The sequence below is a fragment of the Microtus oregoni genome, unplaced genomic scaffold (assembly GCF_018167655.1).
Source record: "Microtus oregoni isolate MIOR12 unplaced genomic scaffold, Mior012 000000F_ref0000247, whole genome shotgun sequence".
Lineage (NCBI taxonomy): Eukaryota > Metazoa > Chordata > Mammalia > Rodentia > Cricetidae > Microtus > Microtus oregoni.
The window spans coordinates 71962522-71977465 of NW_024543059.1; the positions used below are offsets into that span (position 1 = coordinate 71962522).

Consider the following 14944-nt stretch of genomic DNA (forward strand, 5'->3'; position numbering starts at 1 on the left):
GTCTCACTACCACAAAACTCTGAGTTAGATTAAAGGCCATTTTCTACAGCTCTTTGAAGAAGTTGAAGATTATCTATCTATACTGAGTATAATCTCTATATATCTAAAGAACCTGATTAGTCTATTATAAATGACAAACTTAGATGACTATTAGTCTATATAATTCTCAATATCTATCTAACTTAAAGACTAAGACAATAAACGACTGTGAAACAAATGAGGACAATGACCTCCAAATATAAACAATGTACAAATATACATTGCAGTAGGCAAATATATATCAATACACAATCATTATATAAGTATCTTAATCAGAGGTAGAAATGTACACTGCAATATGGTAAATATATACAATATATATATATATATCAATACAATATATGTCAATACATAAAAAATGTTTTAAACAGAGGTAGAAACATGCATGCGTACAATAGTCAATATAATTTAACTTTGTATCAATATACAAGAATCTATACCAATGTATTTGTCTAAAAACAGTAACTCACAATTACAAATCTATTATCCCATCATCCCTCTTTTTTTTTTTTTTTTTTTTTTTCAAAATGATCCCTGAGCGTATAAAATTCCTCCCCCAACCCTCAATCGTGTACTAATTATAATCAACCCCTAAATGATGTCCCTAAACCCAAGGGCAAGTTTTACTGGGAAAGGGGACGTCGTCCTCTAGAATTACTTCCAGCTGTCATGGGGGCGACGTTCTTTCTGGGGGATCCTGTGAAAGTGAAATGATGGTTAAATTTCAAGATCAATGTCTTTTAAAATTGCCAATAGTGTTGGGCGCCAAAATGAAGGCGTAAGTCACAAACAATGCCACACCAATTCGGGGTTATGATTATTAGGGTGGTATTTATTTAAAGGGGAAAAAACTTACAGATCACTGTCCCAGGCAACAGCCCTCTTCGCAACCAGGAAAGGAGTCTAGTCGCAGGCGGAGCAGGAAGTGAAGAGAGAGAGAAGAGGGAAGTGGCCGCTTTTTTAAAGGGAGAGAAACCACGCCCCAGTGGGCTGGTACCTCAGCGGTGATAGGCTGGAGGAGTGGGAGGACCTCCCGCAACACACTTGGGAAGGTGTGTGGTTGAAGGTTCCTGCGACACAGCCTTTGCACCCCCGGGGTTCCTCGAGTACCCATTGCACAGGGGAAGGTGTGTCCATGGAAAATATCTTCCATCCTTGATGATCGACCAACACATCATGAGGTGGGGGTCAGATTGGATGACGTTAGTCCTGCGCTCATTGCTTACAAACAATAAGGGGGAATTGTAGTGAGCTGGACAGGATCGCCATTACAAGATGGCGCCGACATCCTGTCTTGTTGGTTATAAACAACTCCATATTTGGCTATGGCTTTGAGAGCTACGTGTCCCCGCTTCCCGCTTGCGCGGTGAATGAGGATCCTTGAGCCTATCCTGATGCGGTCTGGTGTCAGCTGTTGGTGGCAGCCAATCACAGGGCGACCCGTGTGCCAATTCCCTATTTAAGCGGCTGCCTAAGTGTACCCCGGTCCCTTTGCTTCCTGCTGCCTCTCCCCTTAGCTCTCTGCCCCTTTGCTCCCTGCCCCTTCCCTTCATGCTCTCCCTGCCTTTCCCCTCTTGCCCCTTGTTCTCCTGCCCCCCTCATTCCCTGCTCCCCATCAATCAAGGGCACTCCAGTAAAAGCGTGATCTGAGTGGAATCCTGATGTGGTGGTCATTCTTTCTCGCCGGTCGAGAGGTCCGCTACAATTTCTTACATACTCATATCAAAACAAAATATTTAGTATTGCATTTAGTAACAGGAAAAATCATATATTAAAAACTACAAAACATTACAAGGGAGTTTATAAAATACAAAGATGAGTATAAAAGGACTGTGTAGTCTAAATCCAAAAACTCAATAATAACCAAAACAGCTTTTTGTAAAGTGTCCTCCTATTTTAGATCTTTTGAGATATTTTAAATATTCTTCTGAATTATTTTATCAGCTATACTTTTTATAGCTTCTATTAAATAATTGGTTTGTGACTAAAAAAAAACCTACAAAACACTGCAGGGAGGAATAAAGCTTTATAAATTTATAGAGACAGTGTGTTAGTCTACTGGATAACTAGAGACCGTAAAGATGTCATCGCCTCCCAAACTGGCCTATCAGTATAATCACTCCTCAATACAATATCAAACAGACACCTTTGAAAAGTACGAAGCTTATTACAAAATTTATGTGAAAACAATTCAAAAAACCAATTAGAGCTAAAGTAATCTTGAAAGATGCTGATGATGGAAACTTGCGTTGGCAGCTTTTAAAATGTACTGTGAAGCTATAGTAATCTACATAGCACACACTCTTCATATATATGGAAAAATAGGTAAATGAAGCAAAATATAAATGCCCAAAGTAGACCTACACATTTAAATTGCCATCTGCTTTTCAATAAAAGCAACAAAGCAACACAAACAGTCTTTTAAATATAGTTGAAACAACTATCTATATGATAAAAACTGCCCTGAACAGCATCTACAAATACTAAATGAAGACACACCACAGATCCAATAAGATCTAATGCTTTAACATTTTTATTGGTAATGTGCAAGACTCATCTCTCAGCTTCTAGTTTTAATTCCCTTACTCTGTCACATAAATTTTAACTGAATTTAAAATTTCCTCAACATCTCTATCAAATTAGTTATGTTTTGAATGATGTGATTATCTGTAGAAAGTGAACTATAAATGACAACCAGAGAAGTAGCAGCTTATGGAGGCAGGTTATATACAATAGATAAGTGAAGATAACTCACAGATGAAACCTCTGAAGAGCTTTCTTTCTTACAGGTCCAGATCACTGACTTCTGGTAGTAAAAACTAGTTTATAAGCCTTAAAAAATGATGGCACTTGCTTGTTTCATAAACAAACTACAGAGTGATTAACTCTGCAGCACATGAAGCACCCTCTGACCATTGCAAGCCCAATAAGGAAAAGACAAGCGGTTCTTAACAAAACAAATTTACAACAATCAGCAACAACTTGGAATTGAGGCTGGCTAGATGACTTTTACTGGAAGGTAGGAAGTAATGCTGTATTCAAATTTCCACGGAAAATATTAAATTCTAGCCTTGCCTTAGTTATTATTCTAAGCATTATGAACAAGGTAACTTGCAGAAGAAAGAGTCCGTTGGGCTCACAGTTTCAGAGGGTGAGTCTATGACCATCATGGAAGGCAATATCGCAGCAGGTAGGCATGGCACTAGAGCAATAGCTGAGAGTTTACATCCTGAGACAACAGCCATGAGGCAGAGAGAGTTAACTGGGAAGTGTGGACTTTTAAAGCCTCCAAGTCCAGCAGCACTAGCAACACATCTCCTCCAACAAGGCCACATATTCTAATCCTTCCCAAAAGTTCCACCAACTGGGACCAAGTATTCAAACATATGAGTCTCTGGGGGGCATGCACATTGAAACCACCACAAACTTGTTACCAGAATGATTAAAAACAAGACTTTATTTACATTGACATTTAAACACATTTCTCAGGAAGAAATTGCAAAAACCCATAAAAGTCAGTGTCTTCTTTATAAAATAAAAATTAAAAAAACACTATAAAATGTAAAGGACGTAAAAATCAAGGAGAATTTTGTTTGTAATCTTACTCTGTGTTTCTGTCACTAACACTTTGATCAAATATAGACAAAAATGTGACTTACTGAAGAAATGTGACTTCTTCACTCAGACCTGCTGATGTTCCTGTTGTGAGATTCATCATGTCTAAAACATGGATGGAAAGCTAGAACGTTTTATGAGATAGTAGATATGATCTCATAGCAAAGCACCACAGAGTGCATCCTAATATAGCACAATTCAATGTTTATAAAATACTGAAAAGAAAAATGGGGAGAATTCTTGTGGAAGGATACATTTGGAAATTTTTCTTTTTAGTCACCAACTTCTTTTGTCTAAGTTTTTCTTAAATATGTTTTAGATTTATTTATTTATTTTATGTATTTGAGTATTTTGCCTGTATGTATGTGCAGCATGTGTGTACTTGTTGGTTGCCAAGGACAGAAGAAGACATAGGATCCCCCATAATTTCAGATATTCTTAGCTGGTGTTAGCACTATCTTAGTGCACCTTATTTTGTGTTATTATGTAGTGCAGGCTGGCCTTGACCTCGTGGCATTAAGCCTGCATCAGCCTTCTGAGTTTGAGGCTTGCAGGCATGAATTACCACACTCAGTCACTGTTTGTTGTCATTTTGACATTTTGTCCATTCTCTGTGACGTCTATGGTCACCCACCTTAGTAGAGCCATCCCAGAAGAGATAGAGTTAATGGCTAACACAAGAGTAACCAATAGTGAGAGGGACACACCTCTCCCTGGAGGACTAAGGCAGGAGATAAGCACTACTAGGTACTATTAAATACTATCATATACTGCTATATGCTATTAGAATTATTACTTTCATGTTGTTTTCATTAAGTATTAATGCTTTCTGTGAATGTTTAGACCAGTCAAATACAGACACAAGCTTGTGTGACACTCTTGTCTTATGGTGGAAGCTTTGGGGTAATATCAGCCAAGCAGCCCATATTCATGCAAAGGTTGGACAGCCCTCATAACAACCCTATTTTGGACATATTGCAATTACTCTGAGGACATCTCAGCAGGATGCTGCAAAGGATCCCTACAACCATGGCTAAATTCAAGCTCCAGACAGGACCTCTTCAGGCAGTTATGAGCCACGGAAAGTGGAAGCCTAGAGAAGACAAGTTTCAGTGAACTACAGCTGTTCTCACCCAGTCCAGAGGAGAGCAGTTTTCCTGGCTCCATGAAAGGCCAGCAATTACTGGAAGCACACTCTTTCATTTGTAAAAAGGACTGTACAAACACCATTGCCAAATCACATCCCATTCTGGTCACAGTCTGCTTGCCTCACCTCTGTAGTCAGTCAGCAGATACTTCCCATTTGCCCTTGTAACTGTAACATTAAATCCAATAAAAGGCCTATCTCAATTTTGTTTGCTTTTGTTTATTAATTTGCCTGCTTTCAATTGTTGCAAGCCAGGTGAGCTGGGAAGACTGAAGAGATCTAGAGGGCCGCTGAGGGCAGAGACAGCAGGGAACAAAGGTGACAGATATGGAATATGGAGAAGGCTGAGAAAAGCCATGAACAAGAGCTCCTCCATAGCTGGTAGAACTATCCCCAGATTGTAGCCAAGCCTCACTAGCCACTGGAGATCTGCAACTAGCCTCTGCCAGATACCAAGAATCCTTATACCCTAGGCCCAACAGTTTTAACACTATCCATGAGAAGAACATCAGAGTCTAATATATGAGGCCAGCCAGCACTCCAGTGAGAGCAGGTGCTTCCTGCTGCCATTGCTTAGAGCCTAGGTGAGTGACAGGCTGCCGCCTCTAACTGAGCACCTAGAACCTCTCTGTATCTTGCTGCAACACTCTGTAAATGGGTTCCCAAAAGATGTTCTAGGCTGACCATCTTGGTATTTGGTGCTTCTTTCTTTGAAATTCTAAGTGGCATTGACCTCAGGAGAGTTTGGAGCTTTTCCTTGCATCCCTTGCTGTCCTGTATGGAAACTCCAGCCACAGGTTCAGGGGATAAAGTAGATAATTGCAATGTCATAAGGACTCATGGTAAGCAAGTTTTGTTAATTTAATATAACTTTATTTATACAATTAAATCTTTTATGATTAAAAAATAATTTTAGTAAATTAGTGAAAAATTGTTTAATAGTGTACTTGTAATAAGAAAGTTAGATAACACACTATTCTGGCTAAGAAAACATAAATTTCTTGAGTCACTGAAATGATTGAACTAAATTCTAACATTAAGTTCTATCAAAGTCATGATTACTACTTCGGCCTCTTTCTCAACCTGGCCTTTACTTAAGAAAGTTCACTGTTCACTGGGGACTATTGGTGTACACCAAGAAGCTACCATGGCTCCTTTCAGGAAAATAATTTTGGCTAGTGGAACAAATTCTTAGAACTAAGATGTCAAATTTTTTATATATGTACACTCCATTGAGGAATTTTTTTCAAGTACTTTCTAGAATGTAAACAAGGAATTTCTATGCAGCAAGTGAATTAACGTTCTTAAAGTAAAAACCTACATTGAATTTTATCATTACACGAGAACGAAAGAAGTCAACGCCCTTCAGTTTCTAGGTAGAATCCTCCCTTGTTTGCCAGTTTCCACTCTTCACTCATTTGTTTCACACTCTACAGTACCTCACAGGCTTCCTTTCCCGGAGCAGGTCTTCCAAACTCCTCTCACAGTGCTCAGCCACCACCACCAGTCGTTCTGAGAAAAAGCAAATCCAGTTTATAATTAATACACTTTAACAAAAGATCATATAGCCCTCTAAAGTTAACATATAACACAAATAACAGTATTTAAAATTATTATGTATTTTCACTGTGTAGATGTGTGGTCAGTCTTCCTTACTTCTACCTGGCTTGCTCCTCTCAGGCTCCTCTATCAGCACTCCACCTATCCAAACTGAGGTCTACCCATCTTCTACCCATTCGTCTTTTCACTGTGCTTCCCCTCATCTACCACGTACTGAAAAACGACTACATTTTATTCCAACCTTGGAACTCTCTTGAACTGCAGACACTTAGAGCCCACCTTGGGCTTCAGTGTAAAACTCACTGTCTAGCTGCATTTGCAGCTCCGTTGCTAGAGAGCTTTCCTGGAATGCACAGAGCCCTGCACTGATTGAATCCACCAGCACTTTATAAAACAGGGTAGTGGCACATGTCTGGAATTCCAGCACTGAAAGGTTGAAAGGGAGACCAGGCCATCCTTAGTGCTACATCTAGTTAGAGGCAAGCCTGGTATATACAGGACCCTTGTCCAAGAAAACCTGAAGGTGTCACTAGCAGCTCAAGAGGAACAAAACAAGTTATAATTTTTCCCTCTCCCAAACCCACACACCGAGTCCTGCATCTCCCAGTTGCTTCCAGATCCTGCAGTTTATCCCCCCTGCTGAAATCGGGATCTAAGCCAGCACTACCTCTTTAGGTCTCCATGGCAATCACTTACTGGTTCTTTTCAGCTGAATTAAGATCCTCCTCCTGCATTTTTTCACACTAAAGCCCAAGTGGTAGGACAACAAATCTGAATACGGAATTCCTTCTCTAGTGTCCAGTAAATATTTATCTCATCAGCTTTTGAGTATTCTCATCCTTTGGGGAATTACACTTAGGTTCCCATGTCTGAAATGATCTTCACCTTTAAAAGAACTTCTGTATTACATTTATTTAGTGATGTGAGTGTGTGCTCATTCCACTGTGTATACATAGAGGTCAGAGGAACTCACAGGGATCAGTTTTTCCTTTCATCACATAGCTTCTAAGGATCAAATTTAGGATGTCAAGTTTGGTGGCAAATGCTTTATCTGCTGAGACATCTTGATAGCCCCTCTTTAAAAAAAGAATATATTTTATGTATTCTGTGTATAAGCAGTTCATGTCCAAGTGTGGCTCCGTGGGCATGCAGAGGTGTGTTTGGAGGTCACAGAACAACTTGTGGAAAGTGGTTCTCTCCCCTTCCATTATGTGGCTTCCAGGGACCAAACTCAGGTTGTCACCCCTTTCCACTCAGCCATTTTCCCACCCTCCTTCATTTTACACCTTTAACTCCTGTCGTATTCCATGATGCTGAAAAACAGACTATTGTTCTGAGACTCAAATGCTAATTTTACTATTTATTAGCACATGACCTTGGGAAATTTACTAATCTCTCTGTGCTAGTTTCTTCTAAAGAGGAAGAAGACAATAATGTCCACATCATAGCACAGTGGTAATGGCGAAATGAATTCACGTATAATTAGGACTGAGAGGAAGGTGAAAACAATCATGCCTATATCACAAATTATGATGAGGGTGAAATTTATTCATATATAAACAGGACTGAGAATAGTTCCTGGAACAGAGCCAGCACTGATAGCTTTCACTATTATTCAAGTAAACAGGGCCTCAGTAAACATGACTTCCTCAAGGCTTTGATTCCCTAGAATTGATTCGCTAGTCTTATAATGCAATCTAGATAGTACTTTTCTTTTATACTGCTTATTTAACTCTAAAACTTTGCGCTCAGTTTTACTTAATGCCATTCTTCTCTACTTATATAAAACATTTAGTAATAGTGGGAACCATATTAGTCTTGTTTGGAACTGCAATACTATTATCTACAATTCACCTGAAACATATGTACATGAACTAAAACTATATATGTTAAACTATGACAGAGAAAGACAGCACAAAGTTTCCTCCATCCTGCATTCTTTCTGAGGCCATTTCAGGTTTAACTAGAATTCGATCTTTCTGATGGAGAATGCGTTGGAAATTATCCAACTCTATTGTAGCATTGCAAGGTCAAGATGTCCCAGCTAACTTAGCTTCGTTTCCATTAAACTGCTTGTGCAAACCTCCTCCTTCAGTCAGTTTATTTTAGCTTCTGTCAAATTGCTTGCTTATATAAACCCCCACCACCTGTACCCTCTCCTCTACTCCGAAGCTGACAAACTGAATGCCAGTATGGGCATGGTTTTCTCAAGGCTACAGCTGGGCCCCTGAATACCTGGGTATAGTTCCAGGAGGCTGTAATAGAGACTTTTAATGACTATAAACTGTGTCTTAGTAGTCATCTGTTGTGGAATCCCCATAAGAAAACAAATCAATTAGAACAAAGGCATACTGGGGATGTCAGAAATGATGGCAGTCATCTAAAGAGATCTGTTCTGTGTTGAATAGTACACACTTACGTTCTAACTAGATATAATACTTTAGTAATATTGAAATTAATACCCCAAACATAGGAATTCATTAAAATATACATATTTAATTAATAAGCCATGTACAAGTAGATATGCATATGTTTTTCTATCTGTAAAAAACTTGTATACCTTGGGGCATTAGGCTGAAAATTTTCAGGTTTCCTGGGAACACATTCAGTGTCTGTCATGGCTTTAAGATTATATAAAATTTTAAACACAGTTTTAGTAATACAGAGCCATGACTCTTGGCAGAAAATCAGCATTTCTCCCAAGGTAATGGTGTATATACTGAAGGAGTATTTCCATTATGAGCCTCTTTGTTTTTTTTTTTTAACAAGAACTCAATAGAAGTACTCATTCCAAAAATTTATAGATTTGTTTAAAAATAGTTTCTGTTTGTTATAAAAACAGTCTGGCTGAACAGAATAAACTGTTGGTTTGGGAACCATAATGAGCCAGATAAGAATCAACAGTGCAGTGGCATTATTTATAAATACAAATATGCAAGTTTGGAGAAATGGCTCAGCAATTAAGAGTGCAACCACTCTTCTAGAGGATCTGAGTCAGGTTCCAGTCACCCACATCCAACATTTCCCAGCTGCCATTACTCCAGCTCCAGGGGGTCTGAAGGCACCTGCACTAACGTGTACATACCCCCATACATATAATTAAAAATAATAAAATATTAAAAATAAAAAACAAATGTGACAATAAGGAATGTCTGGAAAGTATGAAATAATCTTTTCCCCTAACAAAATGCGAAAATTCACATGGCATGTCTATCTAGAACTGTGTTTTCAGTCAATGAAAAGAAACTGAAGATTAGTCAGGAAAGATAACAGAGAGGTTGAATAAGAAAAAGGCAGTAAAAGAGAGACGTGGGGTCCAAAGTGATGGCTCTGTGAACAGAGATGTTCGTTATACAAGCTCGATGAACTGAGTTTGATCTCTGGAACCCATGTAACTGTGGAAACAGATAAACAGCTCCACAGCATTGTCCTCTGACTGCCCACTCTTCCACATGCATGTCCCAGTACATGTGCCCTGACAAATCTCTACTCATACATGTAAATCATACACACATATGTATAGTCACAGAAAAACAGACAATTTCAAAATAGAAAGCATTAAATTTTTGATATAAAAATGACTTAGAATGCCTTGTAATATGGTGTTATCAACATATAGTTCTTGCATCATTTCTGCTATTCAAAGTAAAAAATGTGATATTTAAGTAAATATTTAACAGTAATGCCAACAAAGAAAAACTGATTCACAAATACTGTTGGTACCAGGATGCTGCAACAAACAGCTTTAAAAGTCAACTATCATCGTCAGGTATTCAAGCAAATTCTAGTCTAGATAAACCTATAAAGAAATTATATGAATTTTTTAATCAGGATCTATATGAAAGCTTATCTAAATATCCTAAATAATCAAACTATTTCACAAGTTGAATGACCTTGAGACAGACTGAAGAGTCCCTGAAAAGGCTGCAGCCTTAGCTCCTGCTGAACTTCAGTGTCTCCTTTGACATGCCCTGTGTTTTGGGCTGGGCTAGCAAGAATCTTGCATTCTAGTTCCTAGAACAGAATCTTTTCATGCATACAAACCCTACAAGTTCTTTCGTGTGAGATAATCCTGACCAATTCACACATTTAGGTTGAAATTTATAGGCTACAGGTACAGAATAAACTATATTATGGCCTTAATAATGTTATTTATTCCAACTTAAATTTCAAACCTATGTAGTAAAATAATTTTCCTTCATTTCATCTCACTAGCAACCAAAGACTTTTCTAAATAATCAATACCAATGACAAATGGCCATACTACCACTTAAAATTTTCACTGTACTTCTTTTTTTTTAATAATTATTTTATTTTATTTATTATGTATTCAGTGTTATGCCTGCATGTACACCTGCAGGCCAGAAGAGGGCACCAGATCTCATAGATGGTTGTGAGCCATCATGTGGTTGCTGGGACTTGAACTCAGGACCTCTGGAAGAGCAGTCAGTGCTCTTAACCTCTGAGCCATCTCTCCAGCCCTTCACTGTACTTCTAATCTCTGCTGATATTTCAACTCAAAAGAAGTTAAACTTGATAAAATCTGTATATTCAAGCTTTATTGGCTTCATTTAGTTATATTTCATTGGGTTTTAAAAATAAATAAAAAAATAAAAATAAAAAAATAAATCATGCTTTCAAGTTCAAAAAAGATGCCTATATTCTTGAGATTAAATATATCATCTTGCTGATTTATCAAGAATTAGCAAGAATGAGCTCCAGAAAACACGGAAGGTCTGGCTTCTATATGAACTTAACGTTGGGTGAAAGTACAACGTAAGAAAACAAAGCACATGTCACAACTTCTTGTACACAGAAAGGGAGTGGTCATGAAAGAGCCACAATAAAAATGTGTGCCTAGCAATAATGGAAAAAGAAAAGCATATATCCAAAACCAAAATTCTTCATGAGACAGGAAATGCTGTTAAACCAAAGTCATATGACACTACATTGAGAAGTGTGTGGTGTTCACTAAGGCATCTATAAAACAAAAACTTCAGTTCTCCAATTAGATGCAACCAAACAACTAAAGCTCTTCAGAATAAGTGGATTTTTAAATAAGCTTTTACTGCAATTTAGTTATTTACTACATACGCACACAAAGTTTTTGAGCACAGAACACTGCCAATATAAACAAGAAATCAAACTTTCTAGTTTGACATCGATATGGTCAGACCAGGCAAACTTATGATAGAGGAACCTTTAGCATCTCCATCTCCTCTGTGACCCTCGTTGAGCAAACTCCTGAGATATTAGAGCTGGGAATTCAGGAAAAGCAGAGCAAGTACTGATCATGGTGGTGAGGGCAGGAGACTAAGCCGACTGTTGTCTAGCTTTAAGCAACAGGGTGGTACCTAAGGGGATCCTCTTCTGTCTGACACTGATAGTCAAATGAGGGTCACAGGCGAGGTTAAAGAGTGATCCTCACAAAAGGCATGTGCCACTAGCGCCCAACAATCTTTTCTTATATTCCTCTATGCAATCATGTTCTCTGCTTGGATTTCCTTATCTGTAAAACAATGCTGTAACTGTTCCTATTGCATAGTAGTATGATGAAGATTATTAATGGCTATCAGTAAACACCTAGACTATCGCCTAGTATGTAATAAGAACTCATAATGAGAGCTATCATTACAAAAAGAATATTCTGCTCATAGCCAAGAAAAACAAATGTTCTCAGAGCAAATAATTTTTAAAAGAAATGAACTAGCCAATTTCAAATACAGTTTTGCATGCTCATCAGAAAGGCAAAAAAAAGTGTTTATGAAGTTCTTCACCATTAGATAGAACAAATGAAATAGATATTTCCTAGGGGAAAAATGGCTGAATGTCAGAAGGTATAATGGTTTGACTTTGATATATTTTGTATCTCCACATTATTTTATGTCAGAAAATCAGGCTCATTCAGTAATCTTCAGACAAAGAACTTCAGCCTGCCATTAAGATTCCTAAACAATTCCAGTACAATAAGCATTGTCACCCTCAGCAACTTCAGCTATGGAGGAACCTCACTACAGGATCACAGCAGTGGTACACACTGCTGTCCCAGAACATGGGTCTCAACCAACTACTTTTGTCCTATTAAAAAAAATCAACTGAAACAACAAGAAAATAAAAACTCCATTTTCATTTTAAAAGGTAGCCAAATTTACTTTGAACCATAAAAGTAAGTTCATGACTGCATGTCAATACATATTCTGTATTTAAAATTGCATCATGATTTGAATCAGTGAACATAAAATACAAAAGAAAATCCAAAAATTTAAAAAACAAACAAACCAAAACATAAAGCTTACCATGCTTCCCCCTAGAAATATCCACATATTGGCACAGTCTGGGATGGGTGATGGTCTTAAGGATTTGAAAGCGACCCAAAATTTTGATGGAATTTGGTGTGAGAGGAAGTCCGTTGCTTCCACAAACATCATGGGGAAGAGCTGAGGCAAAGAACGTAAAGGCGCCCATGTCTGCATCCTTCAAAGGAAACATTTCTGGAGTTCTGGGTCCTCTAAGATGATCTAGAAAAGGAGACAATTTTTTTTTATGATAGACTGACCCAATATTAATCCAGTATTTTCTCACTTGAAAACTAATATACAACTTGGAAAAAATATCATGAAACTAAACTATAAAAAAGCCAAAGTTTAAAAATTTCAAGACAATATATAAAAGCAAAGAAATCACCCGGGCCTAGGTTTATACTGCAGTTCAAAATGAACTTCAAAGATTTTCAATACTGGGAGAAGTAACTGGATTTGGGGAGTATTTTGGTGGCAAGGTAGAAATTTAGTGCAATGGAAACTCCCGGAATCCACGAGGGTGACCCTAGTGAAGACTGCTAGTAATGGGGGACCTGGAGCCTGAACTAGCCATCTCCTGTAACCAGGCACAGCTTTCAGTGGAGAGATTGGGACACAAATCCTGCCACAAAACCTTCAATCTACAATTTGTCCTGCTTACAAGATGTGCTGGGGTAAAAGAGGCACAGATCTTGTGGCAGTGACCTTCCAATGACTGATGCAACTTGAGATCCATGTGTAGTTGGATTTTTATAATTCTTTGTGGGTCCCATCACCCAGCTCCCAAATAAATACACAGAGACATATTCTTACTTATGAATGCCCAGTCTTAGTTTGGCTTGTTTTTAGCCAGCTTTTCTAACTTAACCTGTTTTCCTCCTTCTCTATTTTGCTTCCAGGCTTTTAACCTATTTTAATTCTACATGTTTTTTTTCCCTTCTTACTCCATGGACGGGTGTGTGGCTGGGTGGCTGGCCTGGGGAGTTCTCCTCCTCTCTTTCTCCTTTTCTTGCTCCTCCTCTTCTTTCCCCTAGATTTCTCCTACTTCAAAGGGAAATGACTAGAATTTTAATTTCTTCTTTTTTTTCAGGTTTTATTTTTGAGACAGGGTTTCGCCTTGGCTGTTGTAGAACTCACTCTGTAGACCAGGCTGGCCTTAAACTCAAAGAGATTGCCTAACTCTGACTCTGGAGTGCTGGGATTACAAGTGTGAACCACCACTGCCCAAAATTTTAATTTCTTATTCAATAAATAGATCCCAAATAATATCTTAATATCTAAATATCAGGCTTGAAGTTATAGGAAAGATGAGATTTAGCTGCGGCATGTTACAACAAAATACTGGGGTTTCAGTTATAGATCTTAACCACATACAACTGAATAAAGACAAACCACATTAGCAAGCATGAAGACATTTAGTTATTCCTCTACTTTAGTCCTCAGGTGAACACAAAACTCACAAACAGAAAACAGACATAAATGTGTGTGTTCACACTAGGTGACTAGAAGAAAATGAAAAAACTAAAAGGATGAGGTGGAAGATTGCAAGACAAAAGCCGTGGAAGCAGCTGGCTTGTAAAATTTACGCAGGGAATCCTTTGAAACTTCTATGTCCAATTTTTTTTGCAGCTGCTTGACTACTAAGGACCACAGACAAGACACACTTTTTCAATGAACAAGACACAATATAAACTCAGAAAGGTCTTGGAGATGAATGACTCAAATGAAGGGGAAATGTCAAAAATTGGTGGTGGAGGGGAGGGGAGCACGTTGATTTATCTAGAGTAAAACCATATTTGCATTTCGAAGCTCGGTGAGCTCCAGCTTCTAGGGGAAGAAGTCTGGAGACAAAGGCAGCAGCAAGTAGCTCCGCAGGTTGGTTCTATGGCTGGCTGCAGACTGGCGGGGTCCCTCTCTGCACCTGATTGTTCTGTGTCCCACAAGCCCCACCCACTACCACACAGAACGAACGCTCGGACACCAGAATACCTGCCTGAATCTGGGGGCGCAGAGATTAGGGAGGGGATGAGCTCCTAAGCGCTGTGCCTGGCGCTGCTACTTAGTGGGCCGTGTTCTGCATTGCAGGCGCGTCTACGAGAGGCGGCTTAGGGAAGGTGACAGCGGGGGCGACCAGCCTTCGCCCGCGAGGGCTGCCCGGGTTCCCAGCTCAGAACTCGGTTGGGAGCGCGCGCCCCGCTCCACTGACAGCTCCCAGCATCCCCTCCGCCTGGGCCGCCTCAGGTCGGCCGCTGCTCTTGACGTCACGGCCTGGCGACGCAACTCC

General features: G+C 39.0%; 1 protein-coding gene across 3 annotated transcripts in view; it reads right to left on the reverse strand.

The window, feature by feature from the left end:
- Tbck (TBC1 domain containing kinase) overlaps positions 1–14896 on the reverse strand; it is a 140195-nt gene extending 125299 nt beyond the window's left edge. For 2 of the 3 annotated variants that reach the window (XM_041649645.1, XM_041649626.1), the window contains exons 1-3: positions 14654–14896; positions 12658–12879; positions 6241–6313 (exon numbers count right to left, since the gene is read on the reverse strand). In XM_041649645.1, coding sequence (XP_041505579.1) covers positions 6241–6313; positions 12658–12850 — 266 coding nt within the window. In that variant the 5' untranslated portion in view covers positions 12851–12879; positions 14654–14896. Of the gene's footprint in view, positions 1–6240; positions 6314–12657; positions 12880–14649 lie in introns of all 3 variants that reach the window. The other variant, XM_041649635.1, reaches the window with a different exon arrangement.
- Positions 14897–14944: the final 48 nt, after the last annotated feature.